Source organism: Schistocerca serialis, chromosome 9, assembly GCF_023864345.2.
Source record: "Schistocerca serialis cubense isolate TAMUIC-IGC-003099 chromosome 9, iqSchSeri2.2, whole genome shotgun sequence".
NCBI classification, from domain to species: Eukaryota; Metazoa; Arthropoda; class Insecta; order Orthoptera; family Acrididae; genus Schistocerca; species Schistocerca serialis.
The window spans coordinates 277,150,672-277,176,480 of NC_064646.1; the positions used below are offsets into that span (position 1 = coordinate 277,150,672).

A 25,809-nucleotide genomic window follows, 5' to 3' on the forward strand; every position below is an offset into this window, starting at 1 on the left:
GTACCCTCTGAAATTTTTTCTGTCTCCCTTTTCACCATCTTACAAGTAGTTTTTATTTTATTATGTGAACTGTTGATTTCAGATTTAACGAACATGCTCTTGGATTTTTAATCACAATCTTTAGGTTGCTAGTACAATATAATTTGTAATGCTCCATATCCTGAGATATATTAGAATTTCTTAGTGAAGCAGAAAGAATTCTCTTTGTTTTACGGATGTTTTAATTCTCTCAGTGAGCCATTGTCTCCCGCAGTCACTCAAGTGGGTATTTTTTGTAATTTGCGCTGGAAATACAGATTTAAACAGGGTAACAAATTGAATTCTGTCCTGTCATTATTACAGGTAAGAACATTTACATTAAAATCATCAAGCATGATTATTTCTTTGGTTTTGGACAAGTGAGTTAAATGTGAATCTGCTTGCTTGAGGAATATACGTAATTTTCCTGGAGAACCTTGTTGACAGTAATTACACAAATAGGCAGAGTGTTAAGACCAATGGAATTACATTTTCCTGGAGACCTGGAGACATACTGAGAATCAACTTTATCTTTGATAAAGATAGAAGCTGAGAAATGAATTAAAATCTGTGCCAAGGCTGGGACTTGAACCTGGGTCTCCTGTTTAGTAGCATGTGTGCTATAAGATGCTTTAAGAAGGGGAAAATCAGATGGGCTGAAGTGTGAATTGAAGTTTGTGTTAGGGAGGGTATTGGACTGTGGTAATGCATGCAAGTGTGTTAGCCACAGTGCTAGGGTGGTGTAGTGTATAGCACAACTATTAGCAAGCAGGAAACCTGGGTTCAAGTCCTGGCCTTGGCACAAATTTTAATTCATTTCTACAGCTTCTGTCCTTATTAACACTACATTCACCGCAGCAACTCTCCGAGTGCCGATCTTTTTTTCATCTATAGACTTACTTACTACATTATTTTTAACAAACATTTCCACTCAACTTTCCTTCATTGTTCACCTATTGTAATAAGCTGCTAATTTATATTGATATAGTTACATCATTTCAGTCCTTTCCTTCATATGATGTTTAGTAAAATATAATATATGGGCATTGTTTATTGCTTTGCTGTTATTAATGTAGACAGACAGCTGGTTCAGCTTATTTCTTGGACCCATTATACTCAAGTGAAATACACAATTTTTGTCATTTTCTAAACTCTTCATTCTGATGGCACTGTACTGTTGTAAATTGCAGTTTGAGCTTATATGCAGTGTGCTTGCAGCTATTTGAGTTAGGTTAGACCTGGAAGTGAGGCCGGATATCAAACATGCTCAATGGTTGTGCATTTCCTGGTTCTTGTGCTTCTTCTGCTTTCCTGTGATACTATTAATGATGCTGGAGACACACCAGGTGGTGAAAGGTCTTGCCCTGCTGAAGATTGTGGAGGCACCGATACTGATGAAAGGTCTTGGGCTATTGATGATGGGCCAACAGCCAATGAAATTTCTGAAACTGCTGCTGATGATTGCAGAGGAAGAGTTTTTTTGGCTTTGATGGCTGCTCTTCACAATGGGAAAATACTGTTGCTGTATCTGAAGCTTGTGGTAGTGTTTCTATTGGTTCTTTTGTTGTTTGCACAGGTGTGGTTGGACCCTCTACACCTGCCATTGCTGACAGGGGAAATGGGGTGCTGTTCTGATGTTGATAGAGTACCGTTTATTATTTTGGCACTCATGTTTCTTTAATCCTGTTATTTGGGTGCAGACCATGTTTTGTAGCAAGCTCTCCCACAGCTGTCATCTGGAATGAAAGTTGCACTGGGAAATGGTTTATAAATTTAGTGTTTGTGATTTCAATATTAACTAAAAATTTTTCTATTAAACCATTTCAGCATAACTGCTGCATCCTACCTCATCAGTATCCTGCCTTATATATTCATATCTAATTGTATGTGAAACAGTTGGGTTGGGAATTTACCAAGATTTAGTCACATGTATAGACCACTGTAAATGTATTGCCTGCTTTTATTCCAGAGGTGAGAGATTATTTTAGTTTTGACTGCAGCCATTTCAAATGCTTTTCCTTTATTATTTTGGTTGAATATCATCATGGCTGCTTTATTATTAGGTAACTCAGAGTTTTGATAAGGAAATCTGTAATTCGGTATATCAACTGAGGTTAATACTAGTTTATCTGAACTATCTACTTTTTGGTATTAGACGTGCCACTGTATTCCAGAATCCACAAAAAGACTCATAATTTTAGCTGCTTAGATATTTGTAGTGACTTGTTTAATAATTTCTCGTTACAGGTGACCTGCTTTTGTTGCATCGGGATTTTTTTAGTTCTTCAATATGTTAAATGAATGTTTAAATCTCACTATACTGCTCCTTATGCAAGAACTGCCATAGTCCTACCTTAATCCTTTCCTGTGTTATAACCTCTGAGCTCCGGGTTCATAATATGTCAGAACGACCGAGAGGTATGATTTGGGGGAGAGGGATAACTCACACTGAAGCAAGAACTGCCATACCTTACTCCTTTCCTGTGTTATAACCTCCGAGCTCATAGTTCATAATATGTCAGAATGACCAAGAGGTATGATTTGGGGGAGAGGGATAACTCACGTTGAAGCTTTCAGAGAAACACAGGCAAGTGTGTCATTAATTTTATTACATCGAAGGTACACAATGGGCCTCCTGCTGAACTCAGTGATATTGCAACACAGCGTAAGTGCATGGGTCAGTGCCGACGATAATGTCAGAATCTGTAGCATCGGCACCCAGTCGCCCAGCCTTGTGTACTTAGTGCTTTCCTATTCACACTTAGGCCAAGTGGGTGCCTCATGCATTAATGCACACGATAGCCGTGAACATGGCTGACTGCCCTCTCAAGTGTGACTCGTGGACCCCATGTAAAGCACTGATGGGAAACAGCTGGCCACTGTCATTGTACTGAGCCTTAGCAGCTCTGAGCATCCACACAAGGCAGCTCGGTCAGTGACCACAGACAGCTCCACACCCGGGAGGCTGTGAGTCTGTAACTCAGCTCCACCCATGCGGATGGCAGCTTGCAGTTTGCTGGATGTTGTCACACAGAGAGCAGAGGCCAGCAGTCCTCTCGCTCCTTGAACTGGTGCAGCTCCAAGGTGTGGCGTACCCCACCACAGCTATGATGCATCTGTGCTGCAGAGGTTGGAGGTAGCTTCAGTGGGAAAGTTGGCCACTGATATCTATCACCAGAAGGTCGTCGTGCTTGGCTGCAATTTAAACAATCGTCATTCTCTCCGGGTCTAGATGCGGACAGAATGGTGACACGAATGCCTCATTTGAGCCTCCAGGCTCTCTTGTTTATATGCCTTTTCCCTATGCCTCTGATGTAGTTCCTCTGGAGGGGACAAGTGGATTGCTCCTTAGTAATTACATCAGCTTTCCTCAGTTCGCTTCAGACCTTACACACAGATCACTAGGTGCTGCTCTGACTGGAATGTATGGGTTGTTCGCAGAACATCAGTGCTCTGTGCTGCCGTGATTACTTCACACTTGTATATAGTGCACACTGGACTGTGCCTTCCCGCCTGTGAGCCGTTTTGTAAACCTGCCTCGCAGAATCACTTGTGAAATATCAACATTGCCCACGCCTGCCATCCGATGTGCAAATTGGCCCCTTAGTAACTACCTTCCAGCCATAGCTGCATGAAATTTACAAGAATTCCTCAAATCCACACCTGTACTTTTTCGTGGTGCAGCATCTAATTGGAATGGCTTTTGTGTGCTGGGTTGGTGCTTTCTTAGGTAAAGATTATTGAGCCTAAAATGTTATATGGTATATTGTATATTGTATATTGCATATCCTACTTAGTCAACATCAACTATCTTCAACCAATCCATATAAATCTGCCATGACTGTACAAAGCACAAAGAGTTTCTGAAAAACATGCTGATATCGATGTTAAATTTTGGATCGTTTCTGTACTAGATAACATTAGCAGACATTAGTGTTTTTCATCTCAGCAGTTAAACAGAGCTAGGAATTCTAAGATTTTGTATTCTGTTTTCATGCAAGGCCTTTAATGATCACGAAATGAGGCACAAATAAAAACGTAATACAGACTGTGAATTCTATTATTCTTCTGTTTCCACTAAACAGTTACATGTTTAAATGTCTGACTGTTAAAACTGACCAATCTGTTGATTAAGAGATGGCCAGTCTGTCACTCACTTCGACATGAATCTATTTGCAAGCTTTTCCTTACTAATCTTGAATGATATTTCTTCTGTTTTCACAAAAAGAGCATTATGTTTATATCATGTCTCCATTAAACATCAAAATGCTACTATATCACAGTCTGTCCAGTTGGGTCATTGAATTACAAATGGGCAGAATTTTTGGGTGAGCTCTTGTGCATTTGCCAGTCATGAATCTCAATGTATTCTTTTCATCTGAAAAGAAATTTCATTTATATAAACTCTCCATGCTCTCAGCGAATGTTTTCATTGTCATAAAATTGATCACCATAATATTGGGGTAGTGCAGAACTGTTCTTTCAGTTTAGTTAATCATGACAGTTAACACTGATCAAGGTCTCTCATAAGATTTTATGAAATTGTAGGCATTTGTGGATAGTTGCACTTGACACAATGAATCTGGTTACCAGTCTAAATCTGCCCCAAGCAGTTAAGCTACAACTTTCTCTCTCACAGTGAAATGACTCGGGCTAAATTTTCTGGTGTGTTATCTGTTTCAGTTCGCCTACCTGCACCAGCATATCTTCTGTGTGCAGCTTACCTCCTGTCTTTCATCCTAGCTGCTGTACTGCTCCATGGTCTGACAGCAGTAAGTCTGCTACAGTACATGACTTGCATTTTTTTGTACTGTTATGATAGAAAAGTTGTGTAATTCCTCCAGCCATTGACACTTCCTCTTAATCCCAACTATTAATCCCTGTAATTGTTTGTGATTGTCTCACAAGGATTCAAAATGATTTTTTTAATAATTCAAGTGGTTTTTGTAACTGCATAATTAATATTACATATTAAGAACTTCCTTATAGTGACAACCAGTCACACTAAACTTTTTTGTTACAGATGTCATGCTAAGCACTTTAGCGGTAGTTAATTGTTAATATGGTATAAAAATTAAGTTTCTCAGATTTTACTGTCTTTTGTTAATATATATTGTGACTCATTACACATCCCTGCTGATTCTTATTCTTGATGGAGTCTGCAGAACTTGAGGGATGAATGAGTCTTTTACACATAAGTAAATTCTTTTATGTGTACTTCCATTTCTGGACACTCAGTTTCAATGTGCATTTGTCTCATTTTAGGAAGAACACTGAAAACCAATATTATGCCACTACGGCTTGTAACATGTTTTTCTTTGCTGTATTTAGTAAGTTGATCTGCCTGGATGATTCCAGAGTTATATTTTGTAGTACAAGTATGCTGAATGAGAAGCAACTAATGACCATAAGAACCGATTGGACAATTACATTTAAACATTCTAAAAATTTAATATTTCTAATTTTTCTATAGTGTTAATGCATGATTGAAGATCCCTAAACATACTAACAAGGAGACCTTTTGGTAGAGTAAGAAATGTAGCTGGACATATTATGCATAATTATATAATTAAGTTGTATTTTTTTATATTAAGGCATATGCATCTTTCAACTGGCTTTGGCGAAGCATATAAGTCAGAAATGCAGTCAATGGCTTCTATCTCTGATAAATGAAAAAAAATGACTGTCATTTACATAGCCTTTGTAGATAGTTTTCCACCTTATTTTTATACATGTACATTTGACATACCTGCTTCAGTTGTTCCTTTTTGATGGCTAGTAAGTAGATGTGCCTTTTCTGTCATAAGTACTGTTAATATAAAGCCCAGTTTACTGAGGAAAATTACAATTTGTCACTGTTTCAACATATTCTCACTTGTAATTTAATCAACAAAACTTCTATTTTTACGGCTATGCCAAAGGAAAAAATTCCTCTTGTCAGGTCAATAAATGCAAGTACAAAAAAAAAAAAAAAAAAAAAAAAAAAAAAAAAAAAAAAAAAAAAAAAAAAAAGATTTGTTATGTTCATTTTAGGTAGCTAAATTATATTAATTACATTTGATAACATTTCATTTGAGTGTGATATTTGCTGTCAATATTACAAAGAATGTAATTAGAGTATGTTTCAGCCACTTTTATTTTCTCAAAATTTGTCTTATTCTGGATCATAACTAAATTGGTTGCACTTACCATTTACAAACCCTATTCTGAAACAATCGACATCTTTCTGTCACACACTAAGATTAAAAAAGAAAACAATAAAATAATGATCAAGTTAATTGAATCTTCTGTCGCTTCTTGATAGAACAACATTATAATAAATGAAAAGTGCTAGTTTGCTTTTGTTCTACAGTATTAGACACTTTCATTGTGTTAACTGGTTTTCAGCTTACAAGGCCATCTTCAGACATTTACTGCATTGTCAGTAAATATCTGAAGATAGCCTTGTTAGCTGAAAACTGATTAACACAATAAAAGTTATACCGTAGAACAAAAGCAAACTAGTGCTTTTCATTTATTAATAAAATAATGCATTATAATTATGTCAAAGTCATTTTCTAGTATTTAGTTATTACTTAGAGACGAACAAACATTGGTAGGTGGGCTTTTACTGGAGTGCTTCAGTGTATTATATTACCCATGCGATGCGATGTGATAGCATCTCCTGGGTGACTGCTATGGTGGTGATGGCAGTTTAGTTTAACTGTGTGATGCACTTACCAGAAACGACTCTCACTGATAGTCTTTCCTAAATGCTCATTATCAGTTTCGAGTGACCGCCACAACAAGCTTAAGTGCCTTACATCAGGCCTAGCAGCAGTTTGTCCCACAGTGGGAGTACAGCTCTTCCCTAATATTCTGCAAGATTTGCGCTGGGCATATTCTAATATCCGACTGACCAGCTCAGATTATTCACGTGCCAGTTTATTTATTTATTATCAACTTTCATTCTTGTTCCATAATGCCCTCTTTCCCCACAGGAAACAAAATGCACCCTCTCCTTCTGTAAAAGCATTGATGCATAATTTTGAATTTGCCAATATCTACAAAACTGAGTGACCTGTTTGATGATAGGTCGTGTCAGATCCTTTATAATGGCACCTTCTTTGTGCAGACGTCACTCATCCTGCAGGCCAACAACACATACAGAGTGCCCATCCTCCAGATGTACAATAACTCTACTAGTCAACCGAAGCGTTATTGTCTAGAGGAAATTCTTTAATGAAACTTACAGACAGGCACAACAAAACTACTGCTAAACAAGTAAGCTTTCGACCTGAATGCCTTCCGAAGTAGACTAAACACACAGACTTTCATACAAACACAACACACACGTGACCATCGTCTCCGTCTGCCAAGGCCAGTCTGGCCTCAGGGCCAGAGATGGTGGTCGTGTGTGTGTGTGTGTGTGTGTGTGTGTGTGTGTGTGTATTGTCTACTCCAGAAGGACAAGAATACCTCAAGAATGCCTTTTGGCCAAAAGCTTACTTGTTTAGCAGTCTTTTTTGTTGTGCCAGCCTGTGACTCAACATCTTCACTACATAGTGAGAAGCACTCTATTCTTTCCATAATAAACCCATAAATAAAGCTTGAAGTCATAGCTACATACAAAGAATTTATATCTTGACTCAGAACATGCTCTAGGTGTACACAGTCAGTGTGGCAGTTTTGTATAATATAAGTAATGTCAGTATTGAATGTTGATACCATAAACAGCAAAAAATAAAAAAATCACATAATTATGCTTTTAATAATAGCTATAGTAACCTGCTTGGAAACACAGTTGTTATTCTTCTTGTGAAGCTCATCATTAATAGAGAAGTATTCTGATTGGCAACACATGTCCCAAGCATGATCTACAAGTTTCATTACTTCGTAGTTGACCTAATAATATAACAGCAACAACAACAACAGCAATAATAATAATAATAATAATAATAATAATAATAATAATAATCTTTGTTTGTCCATAATTACTTTACAGTCCAGGACATTATCATTCTCTGAATATTTACGACAGTGATAACAAATCTGTACAACAAGATACTATTATATAAATATTAACCACCACTAACAAACTGCAATATTTGAAATTAATCTTTGAGTGCGTATAAACATCTTTTAATTAAGAACTGCTTCAACTTGCCTTTATTTGCCAACCTTCCAGCAGCATGTTGGCTGTGATCTGTAGCTCTTTTATAACTCGGTATCCTATGATAATCATTTATTGTAATTATGAATTTATCCATTCATTAAGCATATTTCTTCAATCTCTTTTACAAACATAATTGTCTTAAGGACCTACAAAGAGTACACAATCAATTACTTGTACCTGAAGAAGTAGTCCATACAGGACTGGCATTTGTTTATATTAACTGCTCTCTTCTGAAGCCTGAATATTCTACCCAAGTAGACTGTGGATGCACCAGCCAAAGTTTCAGTACCATATTGTAAATGCGGGTGTATTAATACACAGTACGGTATATTTGTTTAAGGACAAGTGGAGTTATTATATCTGTGAGATGTTTTAATAAGTAAATGTTACAGCTAATATTTTTACGGATGTAGCTGATATGTTCTTTCATGTAAGATGTTCATCAATCATGTTGTAAAAAATTTATATCACAGGTCACAGCTGTAAACAATGATTCAGTGTTAAAGTCCATTTCAGATTGATTATAATTTTTAACAAGACCTTAATCACCAAAGACTTTTAGAGCTAAAACACCAGAAATAGTTGGAATTAAAAAACCTCACAGTGACCAAGAAATGACAGAAATAAGCCATATGCAGATTTTAGACTTAAGTCTGGACAGAAATTTAAATCCATATAGAAGTTAAGGAAATGTGCAAGCTATCATAGCCAGTGGCTTTTCCTTCTGGCTGAAGAATTGAAGGGAAAGGAAAAGGGATGAAGGAAAATGACTGGCCAAGTTTAGGTAATGGGGAGACGTACCGGGTTGGATGAGAAGGAAGGACTGATTGTTGAGGACAGCACCCGAGATTTGAAAACCTGCAAGCTTAATAGTGGGAGATGGGAATAGCAAGTAAGACAGGGAATACTAACAAAACATTGTGCAAGAGTTAATAAGGGCAGAAAGATAAGTGCACTATACATGGGGGCAGGGAAAAATAGACAGGTCAGAAAGTAAAAGATACAGAACTGAGTGAAGAAAAAAATAGTTACAGAAAAGAAATTCTAAGACTGAATAAAGTAATGTGAATTAAGACCAGGTGGATGGTGAGAACTGAGGACATTTTGTATGACGGTTCCCACCTGAAAAATTCTAAGAAACTGATGTCAAGGGGAAGAATCCAGGTGGCACATGTGGTGAAACAGACACTGATGCCATGACTGTCATGTTGTAGAGCATCCTCTGCAACAGGATAATGTATGTGGCCAGTATACACCCACTGTGTATGCCCATTCATCCTAACTGATAACTATTCTAGGGAAAATGTCAAACAGAATGGATGCTATTTCAGGGCATGATTTTAGGAAGTCATAGCCTTGTCAAAGTAGCTGATCAATACATTCAAGACCAGGAGAGTACTGAGTGTGAAGAGATGTGCTCTTAAGTTGTTTCTGGAAGGAACAGCAGTACCAGGATTGGATGTGATGGCCAAGGAAATCATTTTGAACTAGGCTGGTGGAGTAGTTATGTCCATCAAAGGCAGAGGTTAGAATGCTGGTGTATAGCTGTAAAGAGTCTGCATAAGAACAAATATGTTTGCCTTGAATGCCAAAGCTGTATGGAACAGAACATTTGACACTGAAAGGATGGCAACAGACAAAATGTAATACACTACCATTCCCACTTCAGCCTTCACTGTGCATAATTACCCCACCAGCCTAGTTCAAAAGCAGATTTCCTGGACCATCACATCGAATCCTGGTACTGCTGATCCCTCCAAAAAATGAGCAACTTCATCAGCACTCTGATTTATGACTTCCTACTCTGCAATATCCTGGTCAGGCCAAATGCTCCTTCTCTACCCATTCCTGTAGCCTAATAGCTCCTACCCTTGTGAATGGACCCACTATAGACTTACCCTATGCACCCTCCTACCACCATCTGTACCAGCCCTGTAACTGGCAGAACATATGCTATCAAAGTGTGAACCACCTGTGAAATGACACGTCATGTACTAGCTGTTATGTAAACACTATTTGGCCTTCTACACTGATTTGACTACCACCATGTTATCAATTAGGATGAATGGTCATAGACAGGGGGTGTATACTGGCAACACACAATACCCCGTTGCAGAGCATGCTTTACAACGTGACAGTCATGTCATCAGTGCCTGTTTCGTCACATGTGCCACCTGGATTCTTCACACTGACACTAGTTTCTCAGAACTTCCAAGTGGGAACTATTGTTACACGTCCTTGTTTCTCACCACCCATTTGACCTTAGTTTCCATTAATTTCTTCAGTCCTAGCATTTCTTCTTTTCATTTCTTGACTTCCTTTTTAGTTGTCTATATCTATTATTTTCTGACCTGTCTATTTTCCCCAATCGTCCATCTCTCTGACATACAAGGCACTTGGCTTTCTGCTCTTATTAACTCTTGCATGATGATTTATTAGTAATCTCCATCTTACTTATTATCCTGTCTTCCACTTTTAAGCTCTCAGGTTTTCAAATTTTGTCTGGTTCAGTCTCCAACAATCAGTCCTATCTTCTCATCTTCCAGTATATCTCCCCTGACCTAGAGTTCTGGATGAATTTTCTGTAACTCTCCCCATCTCCTAAATCTCACTAGTTGTTCTCCTTCATCCCTGTTCCTTCCCCTTCAACCTTTCTGCCAGAAGAAGAAGCCACTGACTCCAAAAGCTTGCAGGTTTTCTTAACTTTTATACATTTTTTTCCTGCTGCCACTTGGTGAGTAGATTTTTTATCTACCCAATTATATTATATTTTCAAAAATTTAAGTTGAAAGGCACATTTAGTCTTCACAGTAAACAACTTGAATTGTCAAGTTTTTTCATTGTGTGTTTGTTTTACCTGGTTCCACTCATAAAAGAACAAAAAGAGTTACTTTGAATTAGTTCTGCTGGGAAAATTGAACCAACAACATAAGACTTCTAATGCTTCAGAAGAAAGTTGACAGAAATGTGTGTAGCCCAGCTGAGAAATTCAGGTCGCCCAATATTTAAAAATGTAAAAATACCAACCATTCTTTTTCTATTCATTTATACAATTTTGTTTTTCCTCTACAATAATGACCACACACTTGGAAAATACCATTTCAGGCAAAATTATAGCACTTATCACACATGACATTTCATCCTTCAACACAGAGGTTAAAAATTTCAGCCTAGACACTGCTGTGCACAGGATTAAAGATTTATGATGAACTAAAAGGCAGGAATATATTTAAGATAGAGCTGATCTCACTGAAAAGATAGTTGTACAACATTTTAGTAAAGAAGTGCTATTCCTACATACAAGAATTTATGGAACACATTTGAACAAAGTAACACATTTATAGGTACATTTAAATATGATATTGTGATTGTTGTAGTGCAATAAACCTATCAAAAGTTTAGAACGTTTCAGTTTAAAAAAGTCAGTACGTTTTATGGTATTAGTTACTTGTTCTTGAACCAGTACTGCCTATTAACTAGTATCAGACTTTTCATTCTTACGTATTTTCTTTTCTTCTTTTTAGTTTTTGTACGAAAAGGATACTTGTGATTCTTTTTCAACTTCACATGTTTCCTGTATAACAAATCAGACAGTTTAAACATTGTATGTTTTTCAGACAAATAAATTACATTTACATTGTCCTTATTCAAATAAGTTTACTCATGTTTAGATATTCTGTGATCAGATCAAAGTTCTCATTATTGTTTTGTAATGCTAGCTATTCGGCACAGCCCCAGTTAATAAATGATGTATCATCAATGTTATTCACCAGCTTTGAGTTACGTGGCCTTGTTATATCATTATTATGTAGGGTGAGTCATGAGGAAAGGTACATGCTTTGAGGGGTGATACTAGTAGTGATTCTGAACAAAAAACTCTTAATAAAAATATGCCCTTTTCTTAACCGTTTCTGTGTAAACCAATGAAAACAACTAGAAATGGGAACGTGTAGTGTCATCCTTACTGACTGTGTCAATATGCAGTTCACTTGTATATGGTGCAGTTGTTTACCTCAAGTCTCAGTCCGACAGTACTCGTTGTAGTGCATGGTACTACAGTGTTATTAAGTGAACAACGAATACAGTGTTGTATAGTGAAAATGCCACAGATCTTCACACATGCTGAGTATGCTGACATGGTGTTTGTCTATGTTTTGTCCAATGGGAATTCCAGAGCTGCTATGCGAGAATACCAACAACAATTTCCGAGTCAGAGAGTGCCAGATATCAGGGTGTTTAGCAGGGTGTTTCATGGATTGCGTGAGTGTGGTAAGCTCCTAGCGTAAATGTTGTCTCTGAACGTCGCATACAACAAACTCTTAATGAAGTTGAGAACATTCTTCAAGTAGTGGAACGCAACTCTATTAATAGCTCTAGAAGAACTGCTTCCCAACTTGGTATTCTACAAACATGAGTGATACGCACAGTACACGAGCACGGTCTGTATCCCTTTCATCAGCAGAGTGTACATCTGAATGAAGGAGATGCTGCCACCCGGCAAGAATTCTGTCAATGGATCATTGCCAATCAGTGATCCACGTGTTCTGTTCACTGATGAGTCAATTACCCACAATGGAATCAACAACATGTGGAACTCTCATTTATGGGCAAATGAAAATGTGCACACTACTGTGGAAACAAATTTTCAATGACATTTCTCAGTCAATGTGTGGTGCAGTATTATTGATGACTAACTCATCAATCCAGTTGTTTTAGATAACCGTCTTACTGGGACACAGTATCTTGAGTTTCTTCAAAATGTGTTACCAGAATATGTGGAGGATATCCCTTTGGCAACATGAGCTCGTATGTACTTTCAGCATAACAGAACTCCTACACATTTTACAGCCAGTGACCCAGTATCTCAACGCAATGTATCCCGATTGTTGGATCGGTCACCATGGAGTCATTGCTTGGCCACCAAGATCACCCAATCTTACCCTATCAGATTACTGTGTGTGGGGTTGGCTGAAGAGCGACATCTACAAGTGCAGAGTGGACACGAGAGAGGAACTTCTCACTCATATATTACATGCTTGTGCCCAGGTAAAGGAATGCAAAACTGAGCTCTGATCAGTGAGACAACACCTGTCTACAAGAGCAGCAACATGCATCGAAGTTGGCAGTGGACTGTTTGAACATCTTCTGTGAGGAAACGTACACAATTAAACAAACCATAACATAACAGTATCTTAATTTACCATCACCTACACCATTCCCATTCCTAGCTGTTTTCATTGGTTTACCCAGGGATGGCTAAAAAAAGGGCTTATGTTTATTAGAAGTTTTTTGTTCAGAATCACCAGTAGTATCACCTGTCAAAGCAAGTACCTTTCCTCCTGACTCACCCTCTATAAACAAGAAACAAAAGTGGTCCAAAGATACTTCCCTGCAGGAATCCAGTTTTGAGAATCTTGTATGTTGATTTTATTGTTATGATCTTACCTTATTTTTGTTATTAAAAATCCAGGATGGAATAATGTCAATATTATGAAAAGGATAGATTGTTACTCACCATATAGTCGAGATGTTGAGTCCCAGGCCAGGCACAGAGAAAGACTGCTAAATATGTGAGGCCTTCTTCGTAAATAGACACACACACACACACACACACACACACACACACACACACACACACATATGACCACAGCTCCTGGCTACCAAGGCCAGACTTCTTTCTTGCAATATATTTTCAGCTGTTGAAAGTCGGCCCTACTAATCCACAAGATGGGTGTTAAGCAAGGTATTCATAATTCCAAAATAATAATAATAATAATAATAATAATAATAATAATATCTGAGAGTAAATATGCTTGTAATTTCGACTTTAACATGATTATTAATTTTAAACCTTGACTTCTACATTACAATGCCTGGACTGAATTAACAAAATATGTATTTAATGATGAAATGAAAAGTAACATTTCCTATAAATTACTTGTTTCATTGTAGTTAAATTCTCATCTTCAATAATGCAAAAGGAATTAAGTATGTTAAATAAATCTGATACTAATCCTTTGATTTGCACCCACCCGGTTAGCTGTGCGGTCTAACGCACTGCTTTCCGGGCGGGAAGGCATGGCAGTCCCTGGTACGAATCTGCCTGGCGGATTAGTGTCAATGTCCAGTGTGCCGGCCAGTCTGTGGATGGTTTTTAAGGCGGTTTTCCATCTGCCTCGGTGAATGTGGGCTGGTTCCCCTTATTCCGCCTCAGTTACACTATGTTGGCGATTGCTGGTCAAAGACTTACTCCACATACGAGTACACCATAATTACTCTACTACCACACAAACACTGGGGTTACACTTGTCTGGTGTGAGGCGTTAGATAGAAAAATATACAGACAGTTAATAAATGAAACTAACATGATCACTGCATAGGGATAAAGTGACACTTTGAACTTCAATGAACCGTACTTGTAAAATGATGGCAGTTACTACTGCAGTCTCTTGTAAATGTAAAGAAGTTTGGCTTCAATGACATTTTATTGAAGCCGATAGTGACTGACTTTTCATAATTTTTGTTTATTTGATGACACTTTTATTTATTTATTTATTTTTTATGAAACAATCATAACTGTTTTTAGCCACATTGACTATCTTCAGATACTAAGAGTGGCATTTAGTGAACAAATGTTCATGCGTCGTCATGTGTTTGATGACACATGAACATTTGTTCACTAAATGCTGCTCTTAGCATCTGAAGATGGTCTGTGTGGCTGAAACTGGTTATGATTGTTTCATAAGAAATTAAAACTCCAGGTACAAATATCAACAATGTAGGTGAAGACAGATTGCTATTTACTATAAAGATGACATGTCAAGTTGCGGACGGGCACAATTGTCTTTTAATTGCGCCTGCCTGCAACTTGATGTGTCTTTTTTCATGGTAAGTAGCAATCTTTCTTTTCCTAAATTGTTCATAAAAAAGTAATTGTGTCATCAAATAAAAAAATTAGAAACAATTATAAGAAGCATGGCTTTCTCTTCTAAAGAATATACTTCATTGTATGTTACAGAAACGTTCTCCATTATTGCTGGTATGGCTTTTTACTGCAGTAATTTTGGCGCTTCCTGAGGCTGGACTTGTTTTGTTTCTCAGTCTCTATTTCTGGGTAGGTTCTACAATTCAAATAATAGATTTTGTAATTTATGAAGTTTTCTTATCTACTTAGCTTTCTGAAATTTGCAGTTTACTTGATATAATTATGTATTATTTATAGTGATTTGTAGTGTTTAATAAATATTTGAAATCTGTCTCATAAAAGGCCTACCATGGTAGAAGAGGTTAGAAAACTGTTAAGGACCAAGAAAATATTTTCTATTTTGAATTCTATGTATTGTCTCAATATTCTAAAAAACTCATTTTAAATGGAACTTGTAACAGACCTATTTGAAATGCCTTCGAAAATATTTATTTATACTGATTACAGAAGGAAGACAACACAGTTAAGAATTTGTTTTTCTCATTAAAAAATTTATGAAAAATGTCTGGTTGCTATCACTAGTTCACATTTGCCAACTGACAGATAAATCTGTTTTTTTTTTTTTTTTTATTTATTTTCTGAACTTTTTGTCTATTCAGATTCTGGGTTTAGGATGGCATCTATTTCTGTTTAGCTTATTTTATGTCTTACTATTGTGGTTTGTAGGTATCTATTGCTTTCTCTTGACAAAGGAACTGCTACAATGTTAGAATATTAGATTTCTGATATTGGCATCTTTGTTTGTGTGAATGTTCATGCTCTGGAACAAATAGTACTAATTTTCAGGTTTGATTTCTGTATTTTCAATTATACATTGATTATATTTATGATGTTTTATTTTTCTTAGGAGTAAAGCTAATTCACAAAATATAGAAATAATTGAAAGCTGTGTTAGCTTGAGATTTGTAACTACTAAATTATTTTTCAACTAACATTGCACTGTGCAGCTGTTAAGCAACAGACAATGATTATGATGTGTTGACTCTTCCTCAGCAGCTGACGTCATTGAATGGAATGACAGAACTGGTCTTCTGGATCTGTCGCCTAATTTGCAATGTAAGTTTAATTTGTTCAGTTACTGAAATGCTTCTTAAAGTATTTATAATTGGAAGCAAAATATCATATTTTAAACATTCAAAGATCACAGAATAAAACTGTAAAATATATTCTTGAACTATAGTACTTAACAAAATGATGACCAATTATGATCGCATTTTCTCTTTCATTTCAGGTGGGTGAAGTTGGCTGTGTTAGAGCCCTCTATCGATGCTGGCGTGAAGAGAAGCACCTTCTCCGAACGCTTCAGCAGTTACATACTGTTAGTAATGCTAATCTTACACTACTATGAGAATTTATATGGGGTGCTGTGAACCATAAATGCCTAAAGCACACTGTCATTGAGCTCACATTCAAGTGAATACCGGGGAAATCAGTGAGACAGCTTTTTTGTGAATGTTCATATATACGGTGGGGGCCTACGGCATGGATGAACCTGACTCACCATAAGATCGAAAGATGTCTGAAGCATCTGATGCTAAAACCTCACAGTAGATGATGATGTGCCATAGGTCCTTGTGATTCTTAGCACCTCATATATATTGAAAAAGTGTCTGAACATTGAAATAACTAAATAGGGAATTAAGGTAACTATCATACAAATTCTTGAATATTGTTAGCACTGCAGGAATCCACAATGTTTGATTCAAAATAAATCTCCAGAATGGTGAGTGGACTTGCTTTCAGTTTTCATCTAAAGAACGAGTCAAGGTGAAGTGGAGCTATACCTTCATATGAAATCAATAAGTTGTGTTTTCAATTTTTTAAATGTACACAAACAAAAATAATAACAGGCAATCAGCCAATCTCTCACCAATAGCTGACTCATGCATGCTGCAAGTCACACAAAACAGTATACAAAATTTTACTCCTGTTAGTTTTCCAGTTTAATTCACACTCTGCCTGTGATTGCAGGTCTGAAGCATCTTTGTGTGTGTGTGTGTGTGTTGGGGGGGTTAATGTTTTGTAGAAGTGGCTACCTATATGTTCTAGTCACTAGCATTGCTGGTTATAGATGTAGAGGTCTGAGATTTGATTTCTGTTGGCTGCATTAGATTTTCCTGTGGTTCAAAGATCTGGAATAGGGATCACTAGATGCACTTGGTGTCATGCCTTTAACCCTTCAGCTACAGGTAATGAGTGTGTGCGTGTTCAGCTCTTTTAATTTGATTTTGCAGGGTATGCAGTTGTCATATCAGATATAATTTCTGGGCTATTTGTACATCAGAAGTCACTATTTTCCACTTGAATCTTTTTCTGGAACTTTGGAAGTCGCATTTTACATGTTCTTAACTCTCACCCACACATTTACACACCTACCTTCTTGTGCCTGCAACTTCGTAACTATTTTTTTGCAAGCTGTATGTGAAATCTTGTTTCAGGATATCCCACACTCACAATCAGGAAAACTATCAATAAATTTCTCCTTTGTTTATAACACTGAAAACAATTTTTGCATTCCCCAATTATGTACATTAAATGTCAATTAAAAATCATTTATAAATTCAATTTTTGGTTTCCTTGTTACATTATTTTAATACAGTCCCTGTAACTACTCTAATTATCGAATAAAACTAGTCTGTGATTTTATACAGGAAAATCAACCATTGTTGGAGAGTTAATTGTGAAGTCTGATAGAGTGAACAAGAGCCTAACTTTTACACCAGTGTGTGATTTGATGAGTTCTTGGTTTTCAACCCTGTTATGCAAGTGTTTGAGAGTGTCTTCACAGCTAGAACTGTGCAGTAATGGAAACAAAATAAATGGATATTTTAATCTATGTATACATTGGTAATGCAGTGAAATATTACAATTCAGAGTTGGTTTCACTTCATTTTTTTGGATGAGACCTATATTCAATGTAAACTGACTATTTGTAGAAGTTTATAATAAATAGTCTTTCATGTCTTTACAGGCTTCGAGTCAAGGGATACAAAATGCTGCATTTATGGGTTCAGGTTCACTTGCGCCATCTCCAAGGGCACCACACAGGTGATGGAAAAATTTGTTACATATTACTGTAGTTCCTTAGGTGGTACACAATGGCCTGATTGTAATAACTGAGCCCATACAAATCTATCCTGAGAACCAGTGTGGCCATTCTATACCAGCTGTCACTACATCACAAGTGCAAGATATCTTCTAAGTATTATAGAGTGAAAAAAAAAAGGAGAAGAAGAAGAAATCGAAACCAATCATTCAGGCAGGTCTGACAATCGGTCAGAATAATGTTGATGGATAGTAATGTTTGCTTTCAACATCCACACGACACCTTTTCCAGAACAAATTGGTCCATTGAATAAATATTCAATTAAAGGGCTCAGTGACTGTAACCAATGACAATATTAATTTAATGCTTGCGATGATTATTTCAGACTTACTAAGCTAACAATAGACAAAAATAAGGTAAGGCAACTACTCACATGTACCTGATCGATGTGTGACACACTTAATATTGAACTAACTTTCTAGCAACCACTCATTTTCTGGTGTAGGTGCAACCCCTCACATTGCAGCTGCAGGTGCATGCTTTTGGCTGTCAATGCAGTTGTGTGCCTGAGGGTATGTACTTACACTAAAAAAGAGCAGGAGTTCAAAAGTAGCTAATAAACTGTACTACAACGGAAACAGTCAGTCTTTCCTTCTCACCCTGCGTGGTAAGTCTCCCCTGATCCGCGGTTCCGGGTGACTTTCCCGAAATTTACCCCTTTTCCTAGATGTCCCCAGTCCTTTTCCTTCTGCCCTCTTCCTTCCCCTTCTGCCTGAAGAAGGAGCTAATGGTTCCTAAAGCTTGCCCAATTACAGCCTTCTTTTATGTGTGTCTTCTGCCACCGTTTGGTGAGTAGATTTTTTTATTTATCCAATTAAATTATTTTAACACACTATACTGTTCTATATGTCTAAATACTAGGCATCAGTCAGCTGTAGGTGAGACGCCATCTTTCCTCATTTTTATTCATTATTTAAGAATTAAAGAACCTCAATGTTGTTTATAGAATGCACTGTTTGATAGGAGACTGATGAACAGTGTTTTAGTATACAAGTATTGTATCAGACATATGTCATAGTATGAAAGTCTGAATTTAAAATAAAATGCTCTGTAGCCCTACTGTTGCCGCAGCCTCATCACAGCGTCACTAATTATGGGATAGATCATTGATTGGTCAGTATTTGGCAGTTTGGAAAAAAAACACTGCAAATTCAGTAGCAAGTTCCTACAATTTTCACTGATATTCTGATAATGACCAAGGTTCATGCTTATAAGAGTGATGGTTTCATTGCTTGGTGTTTTATTTACTAACAAGAGCAAGAATTAAATATGTTGTATTTCTCAATGGAAATTATATACTGTATAAGAGTTGTGTAAAAGCTAGAAATTACTATTTTTCAAAATTTGTGCTCCTTAAATTTTGATTAAGTGATTAATGGCCCCTTTTTTAAAGCTGCCATGTCTTTGAAGTCAACATGATTTTGACATTCCTACAGTGTTTCTGCTATGAACCTGTTCCACTCCAAATCTCTTTGTAATTGAGTACCTTCTCATATATAAAATTTTTAACTGAGTTATGAAGGTCTTTTTTTTAAGTATCTCGTTGGCTACCACTCCTTGACAAAACATAACTGGTATATTACATCAAAATGAAGGTAGACCTGTGCTTCATCTTCAGCTAGACAAGGGCCGATCAAAGTACTTGATCAATGACTGGTTAAAAAAACGAAATACTTTTGTTTATGAGATACGTTAGAAGTTTTAATAACAAGTATTGAGATCGTCCAATGAAATTCCTATGGTTACGCAAGCTCTCAGCTTAAAATTGCAGAAATGTTTAAAGACTAACTATCACGTAATTCAAATTGTAACTCAGTTATGAAAAGAATAGTTGCTATTCACCATCCAGCAGAAATCTGGAGTTGCAGATAGGCACAACAAAAAGACTGTTGGAAAATGAACTTTCAGCCAACAAGGCCTCTCTCCAAAATATACAACAGACGCAATTGACACACATAACCACAGTGGTCACGTGTGCGAGAGTTGCGTTTGTGTGCGTGTGTGTGTTTGTGTTTTTTTCCTTGTTGTCTATTTTTGACGAAGGTCTTGTTGGCCAAAAGCTCACTTTCTGACAGTCTTTTAGTTGTGTCTATCTGTGATTCAGTGTCTGCTATATGGTGAGTAGCAGATATCCTTTTCATAATATTGTTACATTCCTACCCAGATTTTCCATTGTTGAAACTGTAACTCACATATTTTTCTAATTTTTTCTACAATAATAATTAAAATTGTTTGGTGTTGAAATAATGAGGAATTACATTTAATCTTTATGATTACAGGGCAGTGGTCCCAGTGAGACAAGCTGTTCCTCTGCACCTTCCCCTAGGCTCAGGCAGTGAATTTAACGCCTCCACTTTTCATACAGCTCTGCAAAGACATTGGGCTGTGAACCCCACTCAGGTGCTACCTCAAAGGCCACCACGGCTAACACGGACTAGATCAATGGTGGATATAAGGACTTGGCAAGGGTCAGCCAGCAATGGCCTTGTGAGATCACATTCACTTTTAGACCTGCGGAACATAGAACTTGCTTCAAACCGACAGTGGCATCCACGAATGGGTCCCGGTGTCATGCATGGTAGCAGGCCGTCACTGGCAGATTCTATAGATGGTGCACATCGACTACGTGATGTGGCACTTTGACTGATTATATTCCATTTCGATATGTGAATTTATGCAGAACTACATGAAATATTTATAATGACAGAATGAAATGCAATTACATTAATGTACCTTTTCTGGTGCTACAGGCTGACATACATTTCAGATAATGATTTTTGTACTTGTCTAAATGTACAAAATTTAAAGATGATAATAGTTCTATATCAAGAACTGGTTAAAGAAATTAAGATCCCAAGGAAGGATGTCTTAATTATCTGTTAGACATAGGCAGCATCACCACAGAATTCATAATATTCTCTCTCTCTCTCTCTCTCTCTCTCTCTCTCTCTCTCACACACACACACACACACACACACATACACAGGAGGATGAGGAAGATGATGTTAGGAGGAAACGATACAATTTTTCTTCTCTTGTGTTGGTATTCAAAGCTAAGGTGCACACATAATAAATAATTAGAGGCACCATGGTTTACTAGTCTTGTCCGCCATATATACTGAGTAAATAAACGTCTCTGGATTTTAATTTTTTATTCATTTGTGTTGCCTGTCGCACCAGAGAACAAGAACGTCACATCTGCCAATGACAATAAATTCTATTATTGTATGTTGTGAATCCTGTTACTATGATTTTGCTTAGAAATCTTTGTAATATATTAAGTCAGTAACGCTTAGGGAAAAAAATCTTGCATCTCTGAATAAGGATTAATTATGGTACTATCCCTAAACTAGTCTGTATCTCATCAGAGAATGTTAAATTTAATTTTGTACTACCAGGGTTGCCACAAGTTCTGAGAATCAGGGAATTTATGATATATTAGAGAAATCATGGAAATATTAGAGAAATTTGAAAAAAAAAAACACTGGAAAGATTTTGTTTCTGTCTAAGTAGTCCGCCCCGGTAGCTGAGTGGTCAGCATGACAGACTGTCAATCCTAAGGGCCCGGGTTCGATTCCCGGCTGGGTCGGAAATTTTCTCTGCCCAGGGACTGGGTGTTGTGTTGTCCTAATCATCATCATTTCATCCCCATCGACGCGCAGGTCGCCGAAGTGGCGTCAAATTGAAAGAGCTGCACCAGGCGAACGGTATACCCGACGGGAGGCCCTAACCACACGACATTTCCATTTCCATTTCTGTCTAAGTAGATGAAATGATTTGTTTACCAAGATGTCATGTATTGTCGCTGGCTTGGTGCGGCTGAGTACAAGTGACGCTTCCCTACTCCCTCATTCTTACTGCTTCTCCCCTTTTTAACACTACCCTCAGCTTGCAGTCAGTGCTGCCACCACTTTTTGTCATTCGCCTAGCAGCTGCCAACTAGAGGCAGGGAGGCATGAAGAGCGGTTTCTTTGGATCTGATTCTCAGGGACTGTTGACACAGTGGCCGGAGACACTGGTCACGTGTGCATGAGTTGTATCTGTGTGTGTGTGTGTGTGTGTGTGTGTGTGTGTGTGTGTGTGTGTGTGTGTGTGTGTTTGCGTGCGCGCGCGCGCTCTTGTTTTCTGACAAACACAATGGCCAAAAATTTAGTTGTGAGAGTGTGATTACCTTTTCTACATGCTTGTCTGTGGCTCAGCGATCATCTTTACAGTGAGTTGCTACCTATCCTCATTGGTATTGATTCTCGGAGTAATCATGCAAGGTATCTGTTTCATGGATTGATCTCCATGGTCTCATTTCATCAACATGGTGTCTGTGAACGTGAATAGCTGGCCACGTGAGTGGAATTCCATGACGGGTCAAAATCACAGGCCATTTCTGTGGGTATCTAATGGATCGGGCCTGCCGATCTGAAGCCTATTGTTTTCTACTAATGTGCAGTCCGTGCCCATTGAATTTAGTCTCATCAATCTGCCTGTAGGCCAGGTGTGGCATAATGTGGCAGATTTTCGTGATTTATCTATGGACCCAGGACGGCGGTGCTCCTTGGCATGCGATGCCACGGGCGATGTATTTCAGAAATTGTAACTGTCTCACAAGTACATTGTATCGTGCAGTGTTTTATAGAAATTTTACTTATTCTAGTACATTTTGGCACTTCAAAAGTAGTTTATATATTAGAAAGTACGGATGATAGGAAGAAAATTTTGGCAGTCGCTGGCAGTTTGTATACTATGTACTCATGTATTTCTTGAAAGAAAAATCACACAATATCTGTAAAATATGACACAGTGGGTAATAACCAACAATAACGAACATAGTGGAACCAACATCTTATTGATGATAGTGTTGGTTTTCAAAACTTTCGCCCACCTTGTACACTTCTTTCAAGAGGACTACTACTTTCTGAGGTTATTTCTGAAATCAGTGAAGGTATTTTAAATGTATCTTGTGACTCCAATGGAATGCATATTTTTGTCACCAAATGTGTTTTGTTTTTTGAAATAAAATAACATCAGTGGTTTTAATGAAACGTATATGCCATTTACCTTGCTTTCTCCATCTAGAAACAGTTCATTACAAAAGATGTTGATGTTTACTTAAGATTTTTGCTCACAAGTTTATAAATACAGAAGTCCTTATTTTTATTTATTTATTTATTTTTTTTTTGTCAACTTATGTCTTGACTTAGTCTTGCGCTCTCAAAATTTGTCAGGGAAAAGTGCTAAAACTCGTTTGAAAATCAGTGAAATATCAGAGAATTTCCCTAAGGGAAACTTGTGGCAACCCTGACTAAACATTGCAGAATGTTACAAGCTGCTGTTGACGTTCTGGAAATCTGGCTCACATTATCACTTCATAGTGCAACCACATACTGCTGTCTACCAATGATTAATAGTCATTAAGGAAATCAATTTGGAGTGTACTGTATATTTTTGTAATGCATATGTTGTTGATGATTTTTATATTTGTTTTGTTGTACAGAAAAGTTTACATGATTTGAAAGATAATTATGGTTTTTTTTTAACTTTTTTTATCTCTCCTCAGTCAAGATGTCCCATCACCCCACAAAAAATAAAAAAAATAATTTCCTTTTCTGATTACATCAGTGCAGGTAAAACACCATAAACAACTGCTGGAAGATAGAGTCTTGGTGTACAGAGAATATTTTGGACATAAATGCAATATCAGGTATTATTTTGCAACACGATCCAAATCAACATAGTCGCTTTTGCTGACTACATGACTACCATTAATTTCTACATTTACAACAATGGTATGGAGACTGAATGAACGAAAGCTGTTATAGACAGCAGGTATTTTAACTTATAATGCATAATTTTAGTACATGTGGAGCTATAAAAGTATTGGCATACCTGTACCTATGGGATAAAACATGTTAAGCTCAGGAAATACGTCTAAAAAATTGCTAACTTATGACATTTTTTTCGGAGAGATTACAATATGCAGTCATTATACCTCTTTCTAAAAATATATGATAGGAATGATGTCAAGAACCAATCTCTTTCACAGGGACATTATTTTACAGAGTTCTGGAATAGTATCTCTTCTACGAGTCATGAAAATGGCAAAAGCCATACACTACGTGTTCTAACTAAGAACACAATTTATTAGGTCACGGAGGGACATCAACAAGAATACAGTGAAAGTAGTTTACATGTTTCGAACACATTTAACAACTAAGGGCCATTATAAAGACGCTATCCGTATCGTGTACCTGGTGTAACACTGTGCATGCACGATGGACTTGGTGATGGTGGTAATTGAATGGGCTACCCCTAGCGGCCACCTTGGGCAGTTATGGGCATGCCATTTGGATTTCAGTATGCACTATGCTTGCTGTAGTGGCCTGACATACATCTGCTATGACCAGTAGTAACCATCAGGTTACTAAGCTCCTTCTTTGCAGCTGAGGAAAGAACAGGCATCGCCATCCATCGTGCTGTGGCTGAAGAGACATCTATAACATCTGTAATTATGCTAGGGGCATAACTCCAAAGCGCAAGAAGTACCTGACCACTCGGGCCAGCGTGTAAAGACAAAAGTGAGTGCAATGAGGACACTACCACCACCACCACCACCACCTGAGGGATCTGGTGCAACTGGTGGACACCAACTGGCGGTAGAGGATCAGGAACCACTGGACATCAGAGTCCACTATGAGGGGTACCAACACAGACAGTGATGGCAACAGACTGAAGCGGAAGGGCACTGGCGATGGAGACTCTGCTTCTGACCCTGCTGTTCAGTGCAATGGGAGGCATCAACACCTGCCCCAAGAGGCGAATCTGTCGTCCGTGCTGACGAAGTTCCAACCGCCAGGGTAGGTCGGCACAACTAGGCCTGCTCAAGCCCCAGGGTAGCCAGGGCCAACAAAGAATGTAACTGGTTCCAGTGGCGTGCCACGAGTCAATCTTCGGTGCAAACCATGAAGACGTGACAATTGTGCTGGCTATAGACAATGGCTGAGTCTAAAATGTGCTGACCAAGACTGATACGCCAAGCATGAATGTGTCTATGACTACCTGTGCATTAATAGTGACCTTGAAGTCACCATAGAGCCAAAGTTAACTGAATGACTCCAGGCACACTGTGATTGTTTCATATTTAGTCAGATTAAGAGGTCATATCTGTCACATGTAAAATGCAAAACCACTCATTAAATGAGAGGAAAGCATAAATTTTTACAGATAAAATAAGAGATTAGAAAATCTGAGTTGTGATTACTCTTCAGTAAGTCTGCCATTCCTTGGCAAGAGGATTCTCAACAGATTCAAGTTTTTATTGGTTGTTTGTTTTTGATCTGGAGTAGCAGCTGCTACAAGCAGGGAGCATGCAAATGAGATTTCTTACAAAGTTTTTGCAGCTACCAGGAATAAGATGAAGATTATATCTACTCTGGTGTCAAACACATCACTACGAGTCATATTTTTCACAATAACTCTCACTTTCTTGAAAATTAAACTCATTGAATCTAGAACAATTGTTTTACATGTTTTGACAACAGGCGAGCACTTTAG

The 25,809-nt window shown here is 37.6% G+C and overlaps 1 protein-coding gene across 2 annotated transcripts in view; it reads left to right on the forward strand.

Moving 5' to 3' along the window:
- The window catches only part of LOC126419219 (uncharacterized), a 146,163-nt gene extending 122,385 nt beyond the window's left edge, over positions 1–23,778 (forward strand). The window contains exons 3-8 of one of the 2 annotated variants that reach the window (XM_050086353.1): positions 4,702–4,790; positions 15,192–15,287; positions 16,152–16,214; positions 16,390–16,476; positions 18,130–18,206; positions 20,544–23,778. In XM_050086353.1, the coding sequence (XP_049942310.1) occupies positions 4,702–4,790; positions 15,192–15,287; positions 16,152–16,214; positions 16,390–16,476; positions 18,130–18,206; positions 20,544–20,907 (776 nt within the window). In that variant the 3' untranslated portion in view covers positions 20,908–23,778. The remainder of the gene's footprint in view (positions 1–4,701; positions 4,791–15,191; positions 15,288–16,151; positions 16,215–16,389; positions 16,477–18,129; positions 18,207–20,543) is intronic. The other variant, XM_050086354.1, reaches the window with a different exon arrangement.
- The last annotated feature ends 2,031 nt before the right edge of the window (positions 23,779–25,809 follow it).